The following is a 27,879-nucleotide window of genomic DNA, read 5'->3' on the forward strand; positions in this document are numbered from 1 at the left end:
CCAAATGACAGGAGCGCTTCAATCATGTGTGAACATGATTTTTCACATTTAGACCACGTGATTTCTTGTATTGGTAGGAATCGGTCTCCCGGATCTTAGACTAACAAAATTCCGCACGACTACCACATGTATTTTTTTTTAGTACTTGTTTTGTTATCATATTTAAGGGGCATGTAATGATTTTCCGAGTTTGCTGAGCCCACTTCGAGCAACTAAATACGGTTTCATGACTTTTGGGCCTTGCAAGCACAATGCCTGATCAAAACTAAGTCTTGCGCTAACAAAATGTCAGAAGTAGTTTAACAAAAATGAAAAATATCGCATGCGAAAATTACGATTATTAATGGATCGTTCTCGGTATTATTTTTTGTCATTTATTATATATGAAGAGAAAATCAGGTGGTTAAGGTACATCTAGTCATTTTTATGACAGAACACTACAAAATTCTATACAGTATAAGGACCGTTTTCCACGTGTTATAGTCATGGCCAATCTTCCATGCCGGCAAGCGATAATGGTACAAAAACCCATGTTCATAATATTCTTTCATGACATGCTATAGCATTTCATTCATTCTGTTATCCATTTAAATATTCATCCGTCAATATTTTTTACTTTTTATAAAAGGCAATTTATCGCAAACGGTACAACAATGGTTCAATATAAACTAATCCAATTGCCTGATTTCCACGATCCTATATATGTGGTTTGTAAAATCTATGATATATCGAACGGCAGGTGCCAAGCGCTTGTTTAACCTTTCTATTATTTTTGTAATTGAAAAAGACGATGGTTTAAAAACGTGAAAATTGCAATTTACTTTCAGGTGTGACGCAAACCAATGTTATTAAACGCTTCAAAACATATCTGTGCATATTAGTACTAATGTCTGCAATTTATAACTTGCGTGTACTCAGATATTACGCATAAAAATGCTCCTTGAATAAAGGAAATGAATAAACAGAAAAGGGTTTAAGGGTAAGTCCCGGGCTATGCTTGAAATACAGTAGAAAATACTAAGAAAACAGCTATTTATTAAACTCGGCTTAATGTTGTACATTGTATAACCAACAGCTAAAGTGTCGTTTGTTTCCATGTGCAATTGTGCATGTTCGGTCAGCTCAATCTAATATGCAACGGAAATAAAACTTTGGTATAAAAACAGACGAGGAGCAAGAAAAACATAACACCAGCTTGGGGAACCGAAGATTTTAACAAACAACAACGAATATTCCCTCGTCAAACCGTTGAGTTTCTCGTATTTTATCAGGGATGCTTATCAGTGGCGTAGCCTAAGTTTTACCATCATGCTTAAGCAAAAATACCCCCTCCAAAATATGCTTTATTAAAACGCCTCGAAATGAAATGTATTTTTATAGAGTATCTATACGCACAATAGCTGTAGTAATTTATAGCGTATAATTTTGAAATGCCGTACAACCCACTTATTACAAATTTTCTGGGTTATAGCCGTGAAGTATTCGCAAACAAGAAAATGCGATATACGAAAAGGAATAAAAACGTAAAAGCGCCTATGGTCTCAATTGGTTTGTGACATGGGGCATGGCCCAATATAATCTACTCCTTAAGAAAGAAAATACAATTGGTGGAAAAACAAAACTTATTTTTCTAACTCTTTGAACACCAAAATGATTGATAATAATTTTTTCAATGTCAATTGGCCCTGTAAGTTCTCTTTTCACAGGAAAAACAACAAGATGCGAAAGTCACTTACTTTGAGAACATGCTGAGTGTGTAGAGCAGAATATAATTTAACGTCAAATAATGGTATCTCCTAAACGCCGATATATTAATTATACTATTGGTTGACAATGTAATTCTATGTAGCTGTTGCGCAAAATTGTGTTTTTACGCGTTTTGTTGAAAGGTGATAATGACCTTGCTAAAATGTTTTCTGTCTCAGTCAAAAAGAGCCGGCCGTCACTGACGCTTATGCAAGTTTCCGCATTTCCGTGGCGACAAGGTTTGTCCTTTCGTAAAGTATACACTCATAATCAGTTGAGCTGGGCAAAACTTAGCAATAGCTCTAGCCATGCAAAACCGTGAAAAATTAACAAAATTACCAGTAAAAACAAAAGCATTTTGAACAATAAATTAATTATCGAATAAAGTTCGAAACTGCAGAAAACGTAGTGGTATAAATTTGATGCTCCGACCTAGTCGGTTGCATTTCCGTTTCATGCATTTCGATTTTTTGAGGAATGTCCACACAGGAAGTCGCTGCGTGACGCGCTAGATCACAGCGAGCTGTCTGAGCTAATGTGTTAGATAAAACTAGTTCTGAAATAGAGTTCCCATTGACGCCAGCATTTAAGACAGCTTGATTCCACGACTCTGCTATCACCTGAGAGGATGGTATCTGGCAGGCATTCTCATTATTCATGCAGGAGCCGCTTTTTCTCGGTGTTTCTACTAAAGCTTCGAGAGCCTTTATGTATTCGATGGCTGAGCGCAGTGTTTCTACCTGTGAGTTTGAATAGCGTTTTACATAAACTTGCTTTGTCTGATTACACTTACACAAAAATCTTGCTAATGACCTATTTACCGCTAAAAATTCCAAACTATGCTATTAGCTTATGAAGGTAATTAGGCTAAAATGAGGTTAGTTATTTACGAGCTTGAAACTTTTTTTTTTTGGAACAAGTCAACAAAAACTGTGTTTTGCTGACCAGAATAAGAAGTACACACTTCTAATTTTTGGAAAAACTTAAACAAAAAAGTGAAGTAATCTTCTTGCCTTGCTTATCTTCTTGTACTGGTTTCCGCAAGGTACTCGCTTCCGAAGATCATCAAACGCAGAATTGACGTGCTTGATTCTTCGTCTTTCCCGGGCATTTCTTCTTGAAACACTGAGAAGATTTTTCTCGGGAGGAGGAGGAAGATTTGGCTCTCCATAACGGGATCCGTTAAGGTTCATGTCTTGAAACTTGTTCAACGATAAACCGGTTTCGCTTACACAACTAATACCTAAAACATCCATAATCAAACTTGCACTATACAAAAGATAAAACGTAACAAGAGCAGAACAGTTTATCGCCTACTTTCCTGTTTTTTTCACTAACTATTGAAGTATGCAAATTTCGTTCATCGAACACTTCCCTCGATATTTGCCTAATATATGAAGACGCTACCGTTATAATAAGTCCGACTGTTGAAAAATCAGCCACACACAAAATTTCTTTCTTTGCTGACTCTATATAGACTACACCTATTGTTCAAAAGAGCACAATATCGATCGCCGTTCGAATGCGCCAAAATAATATCAAATCTAATAATCTCACATAAAAACAACCAGCCAAGAAAAGGAAAAATAATGTAAGTTGTAATTTCTCAAGATAAGATTCCACCTGAAAGTAGATAATGCTGTTATCTATATCTTCGTTTTTGTATCCACGTGGAATACTGCTGCACTGAGCAACCGCATTACAGCAATAAATGCACTCCTAAATGAATCCAAAAGTCTCGATTTAAGGTGATTTTGTAATTACTAAAAATTTTTCAATGACGTGAAATTAATCTCGCACACGAAGTTCTGAGAGTAATTGATAATCTCCACAAACAGCACGAAACTTGGTTAACTACGATTGCTACGGGATTACTACTTGTGCATAAAAATAGCTATTACAATAAAAGATAAATACTTCAATATCAGGCATATACGCCGTCATATAGAAAGCAATGCGGAGTAAATTGTACAATGAGTTACAACATTCTCAGCTAAACAAAAATACAGCTTATTCTTACAATAAACATTTCATGTAAAAAAGTGAAAATGAAAATGGATTCCCTGTTAGAGAAAATATAGCAGTAACGAAAACATAAAGGTGTGTACAGAAACTGTATGTCCGCAGGCAGTCCCAAAGAGGGAAATAAAAAATTCTTCCATGTACAAAAGTTGACAGTCAACAAAACAGTGGACGGAATAACAACAAAAAACTTCCTTTCTCAATTAAAATTCTACTCTCTAAAATTATTGGTTCTATAGAAATGTTACAAAACAAATGCACTAATTGGCTAACAGTTTTGCCAAAATACAACCAAAGCACAGAAAATTCACTACACGTATATGCAATTTATGCATGCCATAGGCATAGGTTTATAAAAAAACTTGCAAATACACTGTTATCTAGTACATATCTTGGCAATTTCTATTGAAATAAGTAACGTACATACTTAAAATAAATGCAACAAATTCTCTCATACGAATGAAACTTTTGCATCGATACTTAATGAGCACATTGCTTTTAATGACGTGTGTTAATAGTAACCAGGATTATTGGTTTACATATGTCAAGCAATTTTCTTTCATACAATTTACAGTATGTGAATATCAGTGGAAGAATCATAAATTCACCACAGTTCAATGATTAGCAATTGAAGAATTTGCAAAAACTGCAACATTATTGATAGCAAAAACTTTAAATACAGTAAACGTAGCGCAAGATTGTAGAAAAACCTGAACAAAATATGACATTTAAAGGCACGCAAAACATTAGAGAAAAATATGTCTTAAAACGACGCTTGCACCTTTGCTCGATTACAATTAAGACATGAAAGACTGAATTTTCAACTGTTGTGCTAATACTCGGTTGGTAAATACCACAATAAAAAATAGGCCTTCTCTTTTCCCAAATTAAAATTGGAGCAAAAAATTGTCGACCAGCCAAATAGGAAATCACTGCAGGTTTGATTTTACGATCAGATTGCAGTTACAATTTTGCTTAACAGGTGCCTAACGATTTCAATAATTTGTACACAAAATACAGTATATCATAGGACTTTTAGGTTTCTTTACTGCGCATCTTAAGATGTTTGTGTCATTTGAATGGTACTTAATGGTGCATGGTACGTAATTCATAATACATAGGTGAAAAAAGGGTAAACAGATACAAAAAAATACAAATTTATGATCAGTAGTACAGTGTAAATCTACCGGCTCACCAATTTTCAAAGGAAAATACTAATTGTACATACAAATATAAAATAGGCATGTAAGGTTTTAATGCATACAACGTATAAAACAAAAGAAAATTAAGATATGCTAACGTCTGTTAGCAACCACATATTACTGCCAACGATTAACCTGTGTACCGATATAAGAACACTAAGTTGGTTGGATGACTTTCAGCGAAGACAACATAATGCGAAATAGGTGATTTGCATATGGGAGAACTAATGGTGTACAGAAAGTGAACAAAAGACAAACTTGCAAAATGAAAAACGATACCGCAACTCGGCACAAATATTTTATCGTTGTCGGACGTGATTGTGACCATTTTGAGACAAACCCGCTGCCAAAGCAGTCTTAGATTCAATTACTTCTTTTCCAACTAACTGATATCTGTGATCTCTGTGGCCATTTTGACTCTTCACCGGAGGTTTGCCGCTGGGAAGGACCAAAAGTAGAACTAGGCCAATTACATGTCCAACAAACCAAACCGACCTATATACATCCATCAATTCAAAGATGATATAATGAAAGTTCTGTGATGACTCGTTAATTATATTGGTTAATTATATCAAGAGAACGTCGTTATTATAAAAAACAGTTACTCACTTATAGAACCGAATTGATGCCGTCCACTCCAAAATAACAAAAGGCAAGACTGAATAAGCTATTGTGATTTGAGTGATAAATAGAGTCACAACCTCATAGAGAATACGGAGGTTGCGAGACGTTTGAAAGTTGGGTCGTATAACACGACGTGCCTATAAATAAAAAAAACGATGACTTCTTTCCTCCCTTTAGGAGTTATCTGTCGGACAGATAGAGATATTGTATTGGCATTAATTGCAATAAATACAACAAGGAAATAATGATGATATGAGTGAGCACAGTGTAATTGCAATCAGAAGCAAGTAAATATACTCACTTAAATGATGATCGCACAAACGAAGTCAACGATTACTTCAAAGAACAACGCACAAGAAGTTTAGCTTAATTTATGAAATTTGGGCAAAAATAACAAATAAGACATGGCTCTGTTTCCATCATCAACTGAGCCAAAAATCAGGGTAAATCTTTTTCTATTCCTTTAGAATAGATATTTGTCGAATATGTGAAGAAAACAGCTGTTGAAAGCTTTATAATGGCCATTCCACTGCGTGATTTGTAAAGACGAAATGTTTATGCAAGTAACTCATGATGCACGACACAAAATTTACTATGCTTTCCAGCACAGCGCGAGTTTTAAAGAATGTTATTGTGCCTTACATAAGTTGGAAATTGATAAAGGGAGAAAGATTAGCTTACACAAAGATAAAATATTCAAAGACTTTGCCCTCAAAGCTTGGTGATAATGACTTGCTGTGTGGAAATTGAAAACCCTTTTTACTGTTGCATAGTAATATCACTTAAAAAGGTTGATTCTTAGGTACAATTCTTCGAAAACCAAAGGCTTAAATTCACCCCAACTGATACCCAGTGAGGATAAAGAGGAATTATGAAATGAAAACAAAGACTGTTACGACTTTTAGGGCGCCCTCTATTTGACTTCTTAAACGTTGCGAACAAAGTGACATTAGAAACTAGCAAAGCGTTACATGCGGGAAGCAAGAATAATTCTTAATATTGGCTATTGTTTGCAATTAATTGGTACATTCTTACCTTGCGTTGCACCAGCAGATACACGTGGCAGGTTAGAAACATCATGTAATATCCCGGAAAAAATCCGTGCCAAAACGCAGAGAGCATGAAGCAAGCCCAGGTGCGATATTTTGTGCTCAAACGATCATACGCCACACTGTTAAACAAACATTAAAGGAATTAAATCCGTAACTAATCATATAAAAGTCAGTTTCCAAGTAAGAAATAAATGTTGAGTTATAACACAAGGCTTAGAACGTACTTTACAAATGAACTAAAGATGACGACCTAACCCAGTAAGCCAAATCCACAAAACTGAGGTGTAAAACTTCAAATGATATTATTGTTTTCATAGGTTCACAATTTTTGTCCAAAATTAGGAACGTTTCTCAAAAGCTTTGGGTTCTTGAAACAATGTCTACGGCTTATTTTGAGAATTGGCTTAGTTAAGATACAAACATGTCTTCTATTACCATGTATTACGTGAATTTAGAAAAGTTATGTTGAGTCGTTTCTGTTTACGTAAATAAATAAATCATTATGTAAGCTGAAAATCTATCATTAAGACAGTAAGACATATCAGGTATTTGCTTCACGCTTCAGATTAAGGCATATATTGTTGAGAAAAGTTGTTGTTGAGTTGTTTATGAGACAAATGTGGTAGTAAATACTACATATATCAATTATATCAGATCAAAGAATATTTGCCTAGGACCACATAATTGGCGCCTTGGGTTTTGACAACTTAAAACGCCACAGTTGAGTACAAGACGATAGAATATACACTAAACACTGTGCTCACCAAAAAACATAACTTTAAATTTCGTATTCCCTGATTAAAATTGGTTAAATAAATGGCCCACTATTACTGGAGAAACTGTTTTTGCATCTGAGATGATACCTTAATAACCCACAGCATAGTATTGGGTTAAACTAATTATGAACTGTAACAATTTAGTTTCTTTCGGTTGCTTGTAGTTCTTAAAACGTTTTCTACAATAAATGCAGACGTCTCAATTCTTGTACTTTTTTGTGGGTTATGAGACAAAGTGGTGGGTGCCTAGCTCAAAAACTTGACGTGATAGAGAAAAACTGATGTCATTTTTGGAATCAGCGCCCAAAAGTTAGTCAAAAACAATTGTTAGATCGAAGTCAACAAAAATTGTGTTCCCTTGTGTAATACTAGAACAATAAAACCGTTTTTGGTATACCAAACCATTATTTTTATGAAAAAAGTGAGGTAGGTTCCAAGCCATTTCGCGGTAGCCATAACAGAAACATAAGAGTGTATAAACATTGAAATAAATATTAGACTGTATTAAACCTGAAAAAAAAACAACATTTTAATAGCTCACAAAATATTTCAAGCCCGAACTTATTTCTGGAGAAAATTGTACTTACAGCCTTATCCACTTCACAGTTGTGATGTTCCAGTTATCAATATAAGTTTTCAATCCAGTAGCCATCTATATAAAAAAGGGAAAAAGTGTTTAAAACAAAATCATTTTAAATTTTATTAAATTATCTAGTGAACATAATATTCAGAAGAATTCAGTAAGCAAAGCAAACAATAATAAACAAAAAAACCTCAATATTTAGTATATTGATGTTTGAAATCAGCTCCCATTGGGGTTTTCCATCCTCACAATAACCACTAAATCCAATCCCGGCAACATTATGTACAGCATCAGCTGTTCGTGTATGACAGATGAAGATAGTATATATTATATGTACATCAGTTAGCAATGATGGGTACTGGGTGCCAACAGGGTGTTGAGCAAAATTATTAACATTTAGGTTAGTAACTAGTTACAAAATAACGTAAACTCAAACAAGTTGGATATACAGTACACAAAAAACAAATATATTACCAAACAACCAAACACCATAGTATTTTGCTCTTGAAACAAACAGGGAACCATACAAATACAGAAAGCGTTGCCATACTGGTGTGGACTCAATGAAAGTTGGATCTAAAAATATAAATTTAGGATATAGTATGACGAGCAATTATTCTTAAACTTGTTTAAAGTACTGTTAACATGCAAAGTTTGTAAATTTACTCACCTACATTTTTTTGATAATGCCATGTCTTACTACCAAGCCAGTAAATTACGATCATCATCATAGATGTTATGACCTTTGATAAAACCGCTCTCTAAAGTGTATTTTTGATGGTTTAATACCAAAACATATCATTGCAGACAGTGCAAATATGAAGAAACAAATTTTAAAAATAAACTTGTGAAACTAACGTTTGGTGACGGAGATGCTGATTTCTTTGTATCCTGTAAAAAGAAACTGACTTTTAATTAGGTGTTTCAAGAGTTTAGTATTCATTTCATAGAAACAAAACTAGAAAATACTACTTTAAAGAGAACAAACAAACCTTTTCATTGTAATATTTGCTCTCTTCCTGGGTACACTTTATAAAATCATTGAAAAACACAAGTGGACCAGCCATGATGCCAAACACACTGAACATGTAGGCAAAGTACTCATAAAAAGTTGGTGTTTTCCTAGTATAGCAAAATAAGATAACAGTGGGCAATACAATGCTGTTTTATGGGGTTATATCTGTATAACTATAAGGTAACAAACATAAATTGTAGTTAATAAAAGTTAAATCAGTTCAACACCTACACATATAGGGCTACAGATACATATTTGGTGTGCATCCTCTAAAAATCACATGAAGTTTCATAATCATATAAGAAGTTTTCATAAAAAAGTGGTGCTCGTCGTGTTACCAGTAATTAAAAAGATCAATTACTATCTCTTATTCAAAAAGAGCTAAAGATCAATTACAGTATATATTGTTATTTTAGGACTTTGCATTCATGTTAATTATATTTATATAGTCTACACACTATAAAATTACTTGAAACATACAAAATTGTTATGGATAGTGTAAACATCTTTGCAATAGTTGTTTTTTTGCTTAAGAAAATTGAGAAAAATTTCTCCAACACAAAACTGTTCAGTCAGGCTAGAGCAAAATATAATAACAATAATAATATGGTATGAAGCAGTGTTTCCCAAAGTATGGGTCAGGAAGGGTAAAAAAATGGGTCGTGCTGAGGTGATGCAAACCTATGTTTGTAATAAAATACATTGTTTCATAGTGAGTGGACCACACTACCATTGATTGTCCATGTCTGTATGTGGCATATACGTAATTGAGAAAAGAGTAGATCGCTGACATTGAAAACAAACTTAGCAACTTACAGCAAAAAATCATCCATACAATCATTATGATTTTTTTCATGTTAAAATACATTTGAGGCTTGGGTCGCCTTCAAAAAAGTTTGGGAACCACTGGTATAAACTGTATATCAATCTACTGTGCAGTCTTACTTTATTGCAGATCTTTTCTGATTTTCTGTAAGAAACTCTTCTTTGACTGCACCTAAACGTAGAAGATGAAGGGGAACAAACTGTAAACAAGGTAAGCTACATTTACAAAAAACTAACAATATTGCAAATAATAAAAATTTGCACTCAGCCTTGGAACGCTAGAAATAGAGTGTTAATAAGAATTAAAATTTGTTTGCACCCCTAATAACTAACTAATACAAGGACATACTAAATGCTTATCGCAAAGACGGAACATTTTAGAAGTAATGGCAACCCAATCCTAATCTGAACCAGTTAACCATTTTTAATACAACATTTTAGGCCTACTCTTTTTCTATAACATTGACAACATATGTACACAAAATTTCACGGTGCTGAAAATTTATAGGTTGCTTCAAACTACTGTAGTATATTTTAATATATGTATGTCACCAAATAAACATAAAGTCTACATACCGTCACTTAAGCTAAAACTTAAAGAAGTAACCCTTTGGGTAATAATCATGACTGGCCTGAAACATGTAAAAAATAGACCATTAATTGGGAAGACTTCTTCTGAAAAATGAAAAATCAATACATAAATTGAAAATGGTTTAATGTAATATGGCTTCAAAACATTTAAAAAAATGTAATTACATGCACATACAATTAAAAAAAAAGTTACCCTGTAAAATCTGCAGCAATATCTTTATTGTTTGAAATGAGCCTTTCATATACATTATAGGCATGGGCTATGGAGAGTGTCCCCATAGCAAACATAAATATATACCTTTAAAAATAAATTTAATTGATTAATTAAACTTTTACAATAGAATTTTAAGTCTGGATAGATCTAGTATAACCTATTGTATAAATTGAAGGTTAACAGCGGTTAAATCTACCAGCTATAAGTACAGAATAAGTGGTAAAAGTTTTATTATCAATTGTTTGACAACCATATCAAATGATAGGACAATCTTAGATCATGATCTAGGTTTGGTTTTATTTTAAGGTCAACTTGTGCTTGGATTTGCCACCTAACATTAAGAGTTGCCAACAAGTCTTTTATAAAGATTTGACCTGTGATCCAGTGCATTGATAACACTGCATATACATCACATGTTATAAAATTCTTACCAGAAGATTTAAAAATTCCGAAGAATACGCAATAGTTTTAAGCACCTAGGTCACTCAGTGATTTTGATATGTTACAGTAAATAAGATATAAACATCATGTTATATGAGTTAGAAATATATTTAGCAATTGTGATTTAGCTGAAACACAATCCATACAAGGTTAAGATAAAAAGCGGTGGTGTTTACATCATCTTATTTCTCTAATTGCATACTTATTACATAATAAGGGACATTGTCAACCTTGCCAATCAATTATATTTGTGATGAAATGCAAAGAGGTTGGCAATTGAAAATTATATACCTTTGCAAAACATAGTAATAAGCTTAATACCACATCAACAAGGTCTTCTTGCAGTTTATAAACTGAATGGTAAACATACCAAAATGCCAATTATAGAAATGGTTAACATCTGACGTAATCTGACTTGAACTAAACAAACGCTTGGTGGTGTGAACTCTCTTACACCGAGCAAAGAAATAAAGGAAGTAAAAGATGCCTTACGATTAAATGGTTACCCGGATTGGATACTAAACACAAGTCAACAAAAATTCAACTTAAATTTAGATAATTCCAAAGCATTCCAAGGTTTTGTTCTTCTTCCGTATGTCCTCCTCCTCACTGAAAAGCTAAAACAAATCTTAGGTGATCTCAAAATCAAGACTGCTTTCAAACCGGCTTTAAAGATTGGAGACATCGTTCCTCTCCCAAAGATCCTATACCAGAGGAAAATAGACACGGTGCCATCTACGAAATTCCATGTAAAAGCTGTAATGGTACTTCTATAGGTGAAACAAAACGATCCTTTGCTACGAGAACGATCTGGCTAGGAAAAAATTCGATACGAAAAGAGTTCTTTGAGCAAACATGTCTTGGAAAAAGAACACATGATAGATTGGGGGAATGTCCACCTAATTTTGAATCAGACTACTGGAAAAGAATAGTTATGGAAGAGTTTTTTATTTTTAACTCGAAACAGGATGTAATAAATGATAAAAACGACACACTATTGTCACCTATATAGTCGCAATACTTAACTAAAAATGATATATACGTTTGTTTTCCTTTACATGCTTGTTTTTTACCTTTGCTTTGTTATGTAAATTTGCGTTTCTTATGTCATAATACCATACATCATAATCGTTTCTTAGTTATTGCTCGTATTTAGGTTATTTTATATGTTTGTAGTTTTCAAAGATATTTTTTATTCTCTACTATTGTAATGTGCCCTGAGGAAGCTCATCGCATGTGTTTGCGAAACATTGGTTTCAATAAAGAATTCCATCACCAGTTTTTTTATTTAAATTATGCCTGCTGGCAAACATAGTATTTTTAAACAAACACATATTTGGATGGGATGATGGTATGTGGGGTTAGAAATTTGCTTGGGATTAAACACTAGACAGTGTTTCAAAATTGGATTTCACAAAAAGAATTTTGTTTCTGTACAAGAAAATGAAACGTTTTTTTTATTTTTATGCAATTTGTAGTTATGTTTAAATGTAAGAATAAGTTTCATTAGAAATGTGAAATTCAACTGATTAATAGTTGTCATTGTAAGTTGGATTGTGAAAGACTTCTATTCCTAAAATTTGAGTTTCGCCTTAAAGTGTTAGGAAGCACCAACTTCAAGCAACTATCAATTATTACACGATCAAAGCTGTCATAAATACCCACTAAGAAAAATAAGTGTTATCTGATTAAGACTCGTCAGATGCTTGCCCAAATCTGCAGTTTTGGAACTGTCTGTATTGTTAATGTATTATACTTGCAAATTTATTGTTATCAAGCACAAACAATTGACTTCACACACAAATGAAAACAAAGATAATGGAGTGAAAATGGGGAAAATACTGTCTTTGTTTGAAAACACAAATTTACTAGTTCCCAAGCAGCAGTCTTGATGCACTAGCATAGACACCTTAAATAGAAGGACTGGTAACTTCTATGCTCGGTATCTGGAACTTGGGTCCCAAGTTGAAACTTGGGTCCCATCATAATTTGTGTCAAATACATGGTAAAACCTTCATTCTGGTGTCTCTTGGGGGGTTTTGAAGGGTGAGGAATTACTTTTTCATACTTTTAACCTTTTACAAGGTCATCTAAAGGTCAAATCACGAAAAAATAGTCCAAAATCACTCAAAATATTGCATATTTTCTCACTTAAACAACTGAAACACACAGTATGTTCCCCTGTGACTGAATTAAAATGTATTCATGGACAGTTTAGCCTGAATATTTCAACACAAACAATGAAATTTGTGAAACAACAATGAAAAACAACAACAAACAACAATGAAATTTGTAGAAATGAGTAATCAAAATACTTGTTGGCATACTAAAGATACTTGTTCAGTTTTAGTAGAGAGTTTTTCTTTTCTTCTCAAACAGCCGAGTTGTCTTTCTTTGTCACTGTTGTCAAGCACAAATGCTTTCAAAAGAATGTTTGATAAAGTAAGACATGCTCCTTGAATTACAACCATTGGACTATCGATACGACGCAAAGCATGGCTGAGATGAGCTCGGCAGCAATGCAAGTTGCACTTACCAAACAGTTTATAGGCTGAGTGTACAAAATGTACTGTTGAGAGTAGAGGTACAGTTAGTCCACCTCTATTTAAGTTTGTGAGAAACTCCGAATTAATCCGATGGTCGTCATCATTTTCAGTTTCGATACGCAAGATATTAGCTGGATATTTGTGATCCAAATATCCAGCTAGAAAAATACATTTATGCTTGACACTGTCATTAGATTGCACTAGGTCTTCAGTGTCAGCAATGGTGATGTCAAATTGATCATCATCAATGCAAATGTTAGAGGTGCAAGGCACATCATGAGACTCGCACGGAGTTGACTCATATTTTAAAAGTGCATGGAGATTTTTGGTTTTTGCAGCTGCCTTGATATCTACAATGTCAATATAGAAATTACCTCCACTGCGTTGTCTGGCTTGACCAAAGAACTTTTCAAGGGCCTCATCAGCAAACACACCAGGTAGAACGTAGATGAAGTTGTGCTGAGTCAGTAGCAACTCTGCGGCTTTGATGTTGGCTCTTGTAGACACTACAAATGCTTCTGAAATTTGATTAGTAAGCTTCTGCGTCCGACCTCGACCACCTGACCATGCACAAGAGGATATAATGTCACAAGTTTCATTAAGTTTCTTGAAACTAGTGCAGTTCTTGGTCCATGGTTGACGACACTCATCACGCATGTTAATACCGGAATATCGATCTTTCACATTCATCATGTGAAACCAATCGGTGATGAGTTTGACAAAAATGATGGTGCCCTCGTTAATGCCAAGTTTATCCTTTAGAGTTGAAAGAGCAGCAACTGTCTTGTCATTGAAGATCTGGCATACAAAAGGCACGCTTTGTCTCTGCAAAGATTTTGGGTACACAGCTGTGTATGTGATCTTGGTAAGACGGATGCTGTTTTTCCGGTCTTCATTGTACAGTGCTTCTATGTCCTTCCATCGTGCAATATATGTGTTTCCATCTTTTGTGAAAGAAAGTTCCTTATCATGCACCGTTATCCAGTTATTTCTTATATTTTTAAAAGAATGAACATAGTCAAAAACAAGGAAAGCATAAGAATTTATAGCGTCAATGAAGACTTTACCAGGGCCATGTAATTTACCATAAACTGCAACATTTGTATTGCAATTATCACCTACACAAGAAATTATACTACCACCAGCATTTTTTACCGCTACTAGAGCTTCCAACAGAATTTTCTTGAGTTGATCTGAATTAAGTTTTGCAACAGGGTAAATGCGTAGTATATATCTAGGGCCACCAAAATGGCAGACAACTTCAATCACCAAAGCATGTATCTTTGATGTCTGTATGTATGTATGTATCTATGTATAAGCATGTATCATGATAGTCTGTATCTTTGAACTCATACTCGGTAATGCATGACAGAATTTTGTCTAACTGTGACCATTTACTGAGAAGGCTATTCTTTTGCAGACAACCAGCTTTGGAAAAATATGTTTTAGGTATGTCCTTTCCATTTTTCTCAACACATTTAAGATGCAAAAATCCAAATGACGATTGCACGCGTTGAAAATGAAGAAATTGAATAACAGAACGTCCTTTTGCATCAGTTTTAGAAATGTAAATGTCATCACTATCACAAAAAAAAAGATGATCCTTTGGGAAATGCTGCTTGATGTCATTACAAAAAGAAGAAAAGTCAGCTATCTTATCCAGGCCTTCAGTACGGAATCGTTCCTTTTCAGCTCTCGCCTCTGCTGAAGCAGTTCTAGGCCTAGTTCTGGGTGCTGAGGAGACCTGCTTTAAGCATGACTTTAAAACTCCAGGGAAAATGGACGGTGGTTGGCTTGGTCTTTTTCCACCTTTAACTGAAATCCATTCACAGTCAAAATGATTAGCACAAGCATAGATCTGCTTAAGCTGTAGCAAACTAGAACGCTCATTTGGCATGGCATCAATCCAGCGGTTTCGTTCTACTTCATCAGTTGGAAATGATACCACTTTGGAGTATGGTTCCTCCCTGTAATTGCCTCGACAACCATATACATTACATTTCTTAGGCATTGTGTGTTATTAACAGAAACCCCTGAAAAAACTTTGTTCCGATTATGCAATAGAAAAAAAGAAAAGTTGCTTTAAAAAATTACCCTACTCTATCGGCATTGCCATAGCCTATAATTGGTTTCATCGTCACATGTGCTTATTTATCAGCTATTGAAGCAGTTAGAAAGCTTTAAAGTCACATATGCTTGTCTGCATGCCTTATTTTAAATATTTATACAGTTCTTTTCCAAAATTCAAAAGATTCGCGGCACACCTGAGAATCTGTGGCGGCACACTAGTATCTATGATTGGGACCCAAGTTCCGTAACCCGAGAGTGCGAGTTACTAGTCCTTCTATTTAAGGTGTCTATGTGCACTAGGGTGCTGCAGCATGTTGCCATGGGCATGGCAAAGTTTGTCCCTAAATTTAAGTTTTTTTGTAAAAGCACATAATTTAGCGGCAGGCTTTAGTGAAATCAATTGCCAGGATTGTTGTATGTAACAATGCTTTTGTTATTTAGTGACTATTTCACATAGAGGTAAAACTGCAATCAGATTCATTGTAAAACTTCAGTTCTACTTATGGCTTGTTTTGATTTAATGTTATTTTTTTAGGATTTTCTTTAAGATGTTGTTGTTGTAATTTCAAGTCTTTATATACAGTAGGGCGCCGTGCCAAATTTGATTGGGAATACTAACATATATATATGTGTTTATTTCAAAAAGTGATTTGGATTTAGTTGAGACATGAAAATAACTTAATCAATTAGTTAGAACAGAACTTGGGGTTATGTGGCCGATTCAGCCAAGATTATTCAGTCAACAAGCAGTTCAGTGCAAATGTTATCAATCTGTGATTTTTTAGTTCAAGTGGACTTCTGGGTACACATTTTTTTCAAGATATTTTCTCTAAATGCCTGGCCAATGAAAAATAAAACATAGTTACATAGCCAACATGAAAATATATTATGCCAACCTTTTCGATGATTGTGAAGGTAAGTATATCATCAAAACATAACAGACTGTAACTTCAACTAATGCAAATAAGAAGTTCCTGTAAAAATAAAAAACAAGTAGCCAATGTTAAATATAATATCATTATAACTGCATGCATACAAATAGGGATGCACAATATAGAATATCGAATCTTAGAGATTCGAATCTCAATGTATTCGAATCTTATTTGCGGATTCGAAATAAAATCTGTTAAAATTAAATGAACAGTGTGCGATGTTAAACAAATGTAAAGTTGATATTTTCCGTCTTGCGCGCCGCCTTTTTTCTTCATAGACTGTTTGTTCGAAGCGCCTATTGTCTTTCTTCATACGGTTCACGCAGTTATCAGAACTGCAGACACGCAGTGCGTTTCAGTACGAGTAAATAATTTGTCCTGTCTAGATTTTAGTTTAATCATCCGTAACGAAAAACGCCAACGCGCTGCATGTGTGTGCGGGCGAATGATTCATTACGTGTGCTGTGCAGTGCAGTTGCGCGCGCATTGATTCACTCACCAACCACGCGCTTGAGATTCGTAAACAAGTAAGCAGTAAGTGTAGAGGAACAAGGTAATCTATTAATTATCACTGCGTCATGTCGACTGGTCGTGGGCGAAAAAAAAGTTCCAGCGTGTGGGAACATTTTTGTAAGCCAGATGAAAAGAATAGCGTGGTTTGTCGCCATTGCAAGGCAATTTTATCATATTGCAACAGTACTGGCAGTCTGTTGATTGTTGAAGCACTTGAAGAAAAAGCATGTGTTCTTAAATATCAGCGGAATTGAAGGCAGTCTCTCTGCAAGCACAAATAACAACAGTAGAAAGTAGGAACAACACCAGTAGAAATTACAACAGTCCAAGGACTCGTGGAAGAATTGTTACCTATAAAGGTGGCCAGTGACTTTATTGAAGGAGATAAATATGTGACAACTGCAGCCATTATACCATTAATTAAAGGGCTGTTGAGTAACTACTCAAGCTCCTTCTCTACAAGCAGTGCTAGTGTGCATATTTCTGCATTTAGACAAAAGATTAAATCTGATATAGAATGAGGATTTGACTTTGCTGTTGCATCTGATGATGTTCCATTTCCATCTTTATTTGATATGGCAACATGGCTTCCCCCAGCATACAAAGAAAAGTATTTTAAACCGCATCATGCTACAAGGGTTCGCCTGCATTTAAAATCAGAAATGATTTCTGACACAACCATAGCAGTGGTAGCACCACCCCGTAATCCCATTCCTGTTGGCGACAGCACCACCAGTTCTGTTTCCATGATGGAAAATTAGTTTAATTTAGGAATGGAGGTGCAACAAAGCAACCAAGAAGATGCAGATGATGAGGGAGCTGACATTGACACTATTGTTTCAGCCTACCTAAAAGATAACTCCAATAAAACAGACGTGTTGGAGTATTGGAACTTAAAAAAAAGAATTACCGAAAGTCACTTACAAGCACTGAATATCCTACATTGCAACAAGAAGCTTCTTGATTAATTCTATGATTCGATGTGTTACCTCCGAAAAGTATGGTATTAAGACTGTTGGTAGTGCAGGTGGCAAGAACTACACGGCTCTATGCTTTAATATGAATCGTGTGATGCTTGATGTAGCATATGTTATACTGTTTGTCATGTGATACTAATACAATTCAAAATAATGTACAAATATTTTTGCTTTTTGTTCGTTATTATTTGGAAAAAAGTGCCTAGAAAAAATTGCCGCGTAATTTCAGAATAGATTCGAAATTCTGGATTCGAAATTAAGTATTCTAGAATATTCTAGAATAGCCAGGTATTCTGTATTGTGCATCCCTACATACAAATCAAATACCCTACAATTGTAACAAGAATTTTATTGTTCTAAGCTCTTTTTCACATTTACGGCAAATTGCGACACCCTTGACCATGAGTAACTTTATAGCGTTTTCACTACAATATCACCAACCGATCATTTCAAATCAACCTTTATAAATTTACTCCAGTCAGACACCGGCCATTTGTTTTAGTGTACAAGCCAAGGGTGACTTTTGGTATATGCTTTTAATCGACCAGTTTTATTATAATAGAATACATGCGAGCTGATTTATATAACAACGCTTGGTGGTTTTCAGTGGACCGTGACAGTGGTAAATAAGGGTATGGCAAACAAATTCTGTAACACAATGATTGCATTAATTGGTTACGTCCAATAGTTAGTTTACAAAATAATGTAATTGTTGTAAATTAATATCACTGAAAATTGAGTGCAAGTCCTCAAAACAATAGTCAACATGTATTTTAAGTTAAGCTGTAGACTTGCATACATACAAGCCTTCAAAACCTGTAACACTATGCAATAAGCGTATGCATGAAATCATAAGTTGTAGAAAAAATCACTGTGAGCTAAGTTCGACATAAATGATTTATTTCAAGTAGGTCTTATGATGATTATGATAAAAATATTTCGATAAATTTTCTAAAAAAAATACAATAATTCTATGCTGTACAAACTTACCATCCCCAGATGAAATATAACAGCCATATTCCTGATAGACCCAAAAAAGAAAGTTTGTATTTCACTTGAAGATGAGAAAACTGGATATACCACTTGTAAATATAGGATGTGCTAAGAGCAATGTACAATGCAACCAAGAAAGTAAGCTGAGAAAAATATATACATAATAAGTAATAAGATAATCACACACACAATGAAAACCTCAAAACTATTAAAAGTAGTCAAAGTTATGCAAATATGGTCAAACGTCCTAATTAGGCGCATTTTTTTGGAAACTTTCCAATTACAAGTTTGCTTGTGCATCAACTTGCAATAAGTCACACTTGGGTGGAAGATGGTACCTACCTACATTTAGTAATAATAAAAGTTTTAAATAACAGCAACTATTTTTCGTGTAATTAGCAATTTGCACTGCAATTTTATTGCGGAGAAAAACATCAAATTAGCCGCACTGGTCCCCAAGTTTGAAAGGCAGGTAGTAGAATTCCTTTAGCAATAAGTACAATGCAGCTTTTTATCTACAATTCGAAAGTAGAGATCCACTTTTCATGTCTTAAATGGATCCAAGGCTTTGCCATTCTACTTATTCTATTACATTTTGTTTAGTGAGTTCACTTTATTAGGTTTTTGCAATGAACATGGGCGGAAATAAACTGCTTTATGAAACATATTTAACATGTAAAACAAAGGTTTACATTTTAAAAGACACCAAAGAAGAAAAGGAAAAAACTTTATTAACGCAAAGAGTCGTCTCAAGAACACTCAGGTGTTTGTTTTTTATAATGACCGGTGGGCAATTTTTGGGGACAAATCTGTGTGCGTCCGATTGAGGAAGTTTGACCATCTATGGAAAATAAAAAGCAGCCCTCTAAAATATACAGGTTTACTTGGACCACCTCTACGATTACAAGTATTGCTTGGACTATTTAGATTAGGAAAGATAAACAAAAAATCTCGATTGTTTTACTCTTGAACTTTTTTCTAAAGTGGTTCTCATTAGGGATGTGCTAAATCAAAATTATTCGGGTTTGTGCATATCCGAATAACTTGTTTCAGTATTCGACAAATCCAAACATCTGGTTTCGGTATCCGATCAACCTGAATCTATTCGTATCCACTTGCAGTGGCTTAAATCTAGATGTCAGTTGAACACGCCATTAACGCCAATATGCTCTACTTCTACTGCTTGTCTTTGCAAACATTGTTTTCATAACTTAATCAACCTACACTTAATTCTTGAAAGAAGTATAAGACATCTTGCAACCATTTGGGTATCGCAAGCATTTTTCATTTTCTTTTTCCTCTTCGTCTGGGTGCGTCACCAGCTTTATTTGTTAAGATTAATGTAATAACTTTTATCTCTGATAGATATCCTTTTTGTCTGCCAGTAACCTAGCTAATGATATCAAGCATTATTCTAAACCAATATTCCATTACATCTCATAATTCATCCCAGATCAAATAATAATTTAAAAATAACTGCAAGTTATTGTGTCAGACCCGACGTAAAGTTAGGCTATTAAGTCTGATACTCCACATTGTCATGAGTAAAGCAATAAACTCGCTTAATGCTGCTCCAATTGTTTTTGAAGAAGTTTGTCCATAAAAAAAAGACCAGATTGTTAAACTGCCGAAATGAAAAACCACAGTATGCAAGGCAGCATTTCGACATCACATCATAGTAACACAGCAGCTTTATCTCATTTTATTTAGTTAAATATAGTCGTGTGTCTTGCCTAGACACTAGGCACTTTTCTGGTATCAGCACTAGAGCGAATGGAAGTAGGTTTATTCAATGATGCAAAAATGGTTGAATTTAAAACGACCAAACATTACTTGGTATCGTTTCAAGAAATAATTTAACGTAATTTTTTATCTTTTACTGCAGCCCAAACAACAATTGCACCTGACCCACAGAGGTTATAAATGTTTATGTTGCAACTAAATGAAATCTTCGATAGCAACAGTATTGTGACTCAACCAAACAGAATTAAATTTAGCCCTCATGTGACAAAAAACTTGTTAATTCATGACCTGTTTGCACTGCAAGTGTATGTGGTTGCAACGATGAATGTGTGTGGTATGAAGAAAAGTTTTCTCCGATTTTATAATTAACACTAGAAGGACGGCAATTTTCGCATACCTAGAAGGACGGAGTGCGTCAATTGACGCAAAAGGTCAAAACGGCGCAAATCTAACGTTTTTTGTTGAGAAAACTGTGCTGTTGCTCCGAAAAAACTACTTCTATCGCATGTCCGCTTTGTGCATTTTAATTAACAAAAGCAATCACATTGAAAATACAAGCCTCAGTTTGAAACAACGCTTGAAACCAGTGAACACTTATAAGTCCATACTCAAAATTACTTTTCCTAAACACACGATTTGCATTTTCTGGTAGCACATCGCCCACATACCGCTTTCTTACAGTCTTGGCAACTTTCGGTGGTACGATTTCTGCACTTTGATGTAGCGCAGGTAACGCGTTGTTTGACAACTGGATTGGTAATCGTGGTACTGGGGACGCAACCGCCTTCTGCTGGACGTTTGCGAGTAATTGCTTCCACACTTCCGGTAAGCTCTTCTGCTATCTTTTGTATATATTCTCTGCGGCTGATCTTGCTCTGGCAGACGTGTTTGTAGATAATCCAGCTGTTGATAAGAGCCATATCAACTACATTGTAAAATACATGCACCGGCCATCGTCTGCTTGCTGCTTTGACTGAGTACAACCGTGCCATTTGATCGAAAACGTCGACTCCCACTTTTGTCTCATTATAGTGGAGTATAGAGTCAGGCTTCTTTTTCGGATTTTCGTCGCTTGAAACCTGGACGTCCAGATGTAGACTGCTCAAAATTGCCACGTTTTTTGCTGCTTTGCTCTGGTATGATGTGAGTGTAATTGCTGTTTGGCCGTCATGCCTAAACACTTCTGTTTCACGCAACTCCTTTTTCTTCTTGCACTATTCCGGAACTTCTCTCCTGTTCTGGCGCATTGTCCCTACGAGGCTGCACTTCTTTTCCGCAAGTCGCAACGCCAGGTCAAGTGAGGTGAAAAAATTATCGCAAGTGACATTGTAACCTCCTTGAAAAAGCGGAGCCATGAGTTTCAGTACAACGTCGGTGGGCACACTCACGTGGGGGCTCCTTGCTCCTTCATCTTTTATGCTATCTCACACCTCTGTGCTGGCAGCTGTGACCTAATTCGATAAACCTGTAATTATCAGCAGAGAGAAAACAATGCTCTCTGTTGTGAGAACTGGTTTTTGTACTGTGAAGTAACACTGCGTCAATTTGACGCGCCACGTCCTTCTAGTGTTAAGCAAAAAAACTATGTATCGTTAACGCGATTTAAGCTTACTAGTTTCACATGAAACCTTCTTTTGATGGAGAAGCAATGTTATAATTACTGTACTCATACATCATATTTGTAGACAAATAGTGCACATTATCCGTATGAACAGGAATACCGCCAATTTGCTAATACATTCAACTTTCTGTCCATAGTAGCACATCCCTAGTTCTCATGGTCTAAAAAATCAGCGGTTTTTGTGATCCAATCAAACCTTCATAATTTGAAGATGTTCAAAAAATAAAAAATAAACACCTGATCTTCTGCAACATTAAGTCCAGTGAAGGCATGAATGAAATAGCCCACAGTGCTTAATATGATATTCATTATGTAAGGAAGATTAGTAAGTTATTACACTCCCACGTTTTACATAGTACAGCTGTTTCTGCAAAAAATGGCAATAAAAAAAAATCAACAAACATTTGTAATGACAAACAATCAAACGTTTGAATGTATCCATAGATGCATTAACTATTGCACCTGCAATCATTCAAAGTACACATAGCTGCAATTATAAAAACAAAGATTAAACACCATGTGTAGACTACTAAACTTAGATTAAAACATATATTTGCTGCAAAAAAATTACTAATTTCAGACAGGATATGTCTTTCATCAAAGTAAATTCAAAATTTTTTTGCTGTATTTTAACATAGGCCTAGCATGTAGCCTATAACAGCAGTAAAAGGGGCAAACCTTTTCAAGGATCGGTAGCCAGGGTACATTCCATGTTAATTCGGGGCGGGTTACAGTCAAACAGCGTAAATTCGATTTGTCTTTGACGTGACAAGAAGCCATATTGAAAAGTTTACAGTTTTTGGGTGATAAATCCCCGGCGCAAACAGATAAAACAAAAGCCGCTAGCCTATATGCCCAATTAACTCTTGGCTGCCACTATTTCAGTTTTCACAATATCTTCGTAACCTAACTTAAATGTTACAACATGGTAACCTAAACCTAACCTAAATCTACCTTTTTACCTAAAGCTAACACCAATAAAACCTTAAATAGGCTATATTTTTTGCATACCTTTTCTCCTAACCTAAACGCGTATCTTTAACAAGCTGCATGACCTAAAAACGGTGAAATATTCACTTCGTTAAATTTCATCCCCAACCTACTTAGCAAACTTTTCAATCTGGGCACGGAGCAAAAACAGGAATTAGGTGAAAACCAAATTCACTTTGCTCTACGGCAGCGGTTCCCAACTGGGGGTACGAGATTGAACATCAAGGGGTACGAAGATCCTTGAGCCACAGAGCAATATATATATGAAAATGATGAAACTTTTCAACATATATATGAAAAATTCCATCAGAATTTTTTTGGGGGTACGAAGAATGCTCTGACCTGACAAAGGGGTACGAGCAGCAAAAAAGGTTGGGAACCACTGCTCTACGGCGTACTTGAAACGCGACTAGCCAGGATTCCCTTCAGCCAAACAATCGTCACCATGGTCTTTGAAAGGCGTGAAATACTGTGGCATCTCGCTTGCTGCTGCCACTTGAAGAAGACACCACAACGCAAAGTCTACGCAGCTGATCAGCGCATATACCAGGTCTGGAGCCGCATGGGCACACCATTCGTCAATTCGACCACAATTAGCAGTCTGGGACGATGACGGACGGGTGGCATGGGGCTCTTTGCCCGGTATTATGCGGCTTTTTCGTTCATATTGTATTTTTGTTTTTTTAGCTTGTACAGTATAAATGACAGTATAAATGACTTGTAAATTTCTGTTATTTTCATGTTGGTGTGTAACATTTACAATAAACGTAGTTGAACAAAGGTGTGTATGTGAGCGAGGAAGAGACGGGGCGATATTCATGTGTGCCAAATGTGTATGATGTGGCTCTTTGTGGTTAACACAGTAAGAAGTGAGGCTCTTAGTCTCTTTCTGGTTGGCCACCCCTGGTATATACCGTAATCCACTATTGGTAATAACCACCGAGGTGAGAGTCGGCGGCATCTTTTTGGATATTACAGTATCAAGTGGCAGGTGAGCCCAATCGCTACACACACTATATTCGTTTTATTTTTTGCCTTCAATATGGGGGACGAAATATTTTGCTAACGCAAGTGATCGCAAACATATTTGAAGGTAGGATGATAATTAGTTAATTACCACAAATGAGTCAGTCAGATGTGACAAGGCCTCGAAGGCAAAAACTTGCATTACGGTAGTAGGCCTATTAAGTGAATGTGAGAAAATTTTTAGCGTTAGCACGGCCACCAAACCCTTTCATAAACCGTATTTTCTTGAATAGAAACCGCGGCTACTATTTTTTAAATTTGAACGTTTCGTGCGGCTGTTATTCAAGGGCGACTTCTATTCAAAGGCGGCTTTTATTTTTATTTCATGAAGAACCGGTTGTGTTGATTAGGTGACAATAAAATTGTGCGCTCTCTTTTGACCAAAAGGTTTTATTCTATTACTATCCGATCACTACTGTAATGTGACAACTGCTGTTTGTCGCATGTGCAAGCTCTTAATGACAGCCTTTATATTACATCGAAGCGATTTCAGCATTGTCTTCTGCTGCTTCTATGCTAGAGGGCCTTCTATTCGAGGGAGGCTTCTATTGTTTATTTTTAATCAATTAGTGCGGCTTTTATTCGAGGGCGGCTTCTATTCAAGAATATACGGTACCTGGGTCAACACCTGTTCAGCCATCATCAACTGAGCCCATTACAGAGAGTTGAAATCGTTTAGAAAAATATCCGATTTTGTTACCTAACATTTTCTTTCTTGCCTTCACAACTGGAGGCGGGTCCGTAGTAGGCCATGGGCTTTGAAGCATGTGTCTCACATAGGCCTACCTAGCGGCATCGGTTGCATATGTCTCAGATACATAGCGGTATTGGTGGTATGTGTCTTAGATAAAGTGCGGTAACTAAGACACTGCTCCCATAGCATGTTGAGCTGTGGCATGTTTCATTTTGTGAGATAAAATGATGAGTTGGACGGTTTAATAAAGCAATATAATCATATAGACATGTTGCTGTGCAGTATGCAGTTTATAAGTTCCTGTTTTAACAACAATGCCATTTTTATTCACGCATTTCGGACAATTAATGCTGCAAGTGCAAAAACGTTTCTCTCTCTCTCCTCAACGCAATCCTAATTACGTCACTGACCACTGTACAAACGTTTGGTGACATTTCGTGTGCTCCCTTTGAACGATGAAAATATGGTAACCCCATCCGCAATAATACAAGGAACGTCTGATTAAATTTAAGAACTAATTAACTTCCAAGGGACCACGGTAATCGAGCCTGTCTTTTATTCTTCACTATTAGAAAAAACGGGAACAGCACGTAGCCTATGTAGATAAACAACGGTTTTCCGATTTTTGAAAATAAGTTAGTTGAACTGCGATGATTGTAAATTCCAATACGGTAAAACCTTCAATTTTATAGGTCTGCGCTCCTTATAATCGCAGTGGTAATTGTAAAAAAGTAAGGCATTTGTTTTGCTCTATCTTTTAAAACTAATGCATCAAAAACAAATATCATTCGCACTCTTTGAGCAATTGTAACAAAGCGTTTGTGCAAAGCAATGCAACGTTTCTTATCATGTGAAATGCTGAACATTTTCTGAATGCTATTAAGTTCCGTATAAACCGCAATACATCTAAATAACACAACATGCATTTACATTTAAAAATGTTAACGAATTTAGGGAGGGCCATGGTCCCCATTACGAACAAAATTCTTTTGGCTATAGCCGTTTTTAAGTCTTTTATTACTTTTCGTTAATCGAATTTTCTTGTATTTTACTCCTTAACAGCTGTCATATGGGTTGTTTGCTGTTTTTTTTTATCAGCCATCATCTAGGAATTCTAGGTATAGGAAATTATATAACAACCTGGTAAACGGCGTTTCAGAATTTTACACCACAAATTGCCGTTAATATCGTTTTGCAGCGGTCTGGGTGATGTTTTCTAATACCATTATACATCATTTCTGGAAAAAGTGTTTTCTAATTATTGGTTAAAGTTTATGAATTTGTTTTTTGATAAACACTTAAAAGGTCGATTAATATTTGGAAAGTTGCTTTATATAACTTCGTATGAACCCTCCTTCTAGTCAGTTCTCAGGTTGTTTTCTAGGATCTATTTATTCTATTGTGATAAGATGTCTATATTGTAAATGCCCGCTTCTTAATCTAAACCCTGATTAATCTGTGTCTCAATGTGTCAGCTTTACCTATATGTATCTCCCATTGTCTAAGCATGTCCGTTGCACCTACTACGACTCGCAGCGATTTTCATGTTGAATTTTTTAACTTAAGCAGAGAGCTACTAACTTTAAGAAGCAAGCTTATGATTGCGAAAGCTCGTGTGGAAAAATATAAAGTCAACCTTCAGAGTGCCAAATTATATCCTGTTATTTATTTTACTTTAAAATTTAGTTAACACGCTTCAGACAACATTAACCTTATGTTCTTAGTTAATCGCATTATTGAGAAAGTGTACAGAACCTATAATAAATACCTTTTCTTGTAAGTTATTTCTGTTGTAATATTGAAACTTTTCGGCCGACAAAAGGTAAAAGTATCCTAACCGCATGCAACAGTAGGCCTATAGTCAGATAAGTTAAAAGGTAAATAAAGTAAAAATACCCTCATATGCTAAAAGGGTATCTTCATTTTTGGTTACCCCTCCTAAGAATAAACAACCTTTTGAGTTTTAATTAGAAAATACAATACTGTACATTTTGAGGCGTAAAAACTCAAAATGTTTGCGATCCGCGTCTTTTCCATAAGGTTAGCATAATGTGGGTGGTTTGGGTACGGTGTTAAAAAACCTTTGTCTCTTTCTCCTCAACGCAATGTTAAATGCGCCACTGACCACTTTGCAAGGGTTTGGCGGTATTACGTGTTTTCTTTTTGGCTAATGAAAATATGGTAACCCAAATCTGGCCAAAAAGTTGTTTAAAACAAAAGAGGGGAAATTTGGGTTAGGTAGTTGTCATTAATAGGATAACAGAAGAAAAAAGTTGAGAACCACCGTCCTGACCTAACGTCACCACTTATCTTTTACAACGGGCTTTGTAACTTACTTAAAGTGAAATATTCATTTTTAAGAACAAATTTTCTAATATCTTGTTGTTTAGTTAACAATACCGTAAAATAGTGGTTTCATAAAAATCATACGGTTAGTAAAATTTAACAATCGTATTGTATCATTAAACCAATGCTACTATGTATATATATGATACTATTACGTTACTAACCAACGATACAATGTACAAATATGTGATCTTATATAAATTAGGCTATCATTGAACAAAATCAAATCATTGGTATAACTATAAGATCAAACTTTTCAGTTACAGCTTGAATTAGTTTATTTAATTGAGTAATGACGTCATATAGCAACGTACCCAGCAACGAGTTACCGCCGTTA

At 35.3% G+C, this 27,879-nt stretch overlaps 1 protein-coding gene across 1 annotated transcript; it reads right to left on the minus strand.

Moving 5' to 3' along the window:
* Positions 1-3,482: 3,482 nt before the first annotated feature.
* On the minus strand, positions 3,483-22,853 carry LOC143444310 (membrane-bound glycerophospholipid O-acyltransferase 2-like). The gene is made up of 15 exons (XM_076943500.1): positions 22,724-22,853; positions 19,120-19,265; positions 16,604-16,681; positions 10,630-10,734; positions 10,422-10,477; positions 9,966-10,017; positions 8,998-9,127; positions 8,864-8,896; positions 8,676-8,766; positions 8,480-8,581; positions 8,196-8,299; positions 8,010-8,074; positions 6,630-6,765; positions 5,580-5,731; positions 3,483-5,465 (listed from the first exon to the last, which is right to left on the minus strand). The coding sequence occupies exons 1-15, from the start codon at positions 22,793-22,795 to the stop codon at positions 5,270-5,272; spliced, it is 1,518 nt and encodes a 505-aa protein (XP_076799615.1). The 5' UTR covers positions 22,796-22,853; the 3' UTR covers positions 3,483-5,269.
* Positions 22,854-27,879: the final 5,026 nt, after the last annotated feature.

Source organism: Clavelina lepadiformis, chromosome 1 (assembly GCF_947623445.1).
Source record: "Clavelina lepadiformis chromosome 1, kaClaLepa1.1, whole genome shotgun sequence".
NCBI lineage: Eukaryota > Metazoa > Chordata > Ascidiacea > Aplousobranchia > Clavelinidae > Clavelina > Clavelina lepadiformis.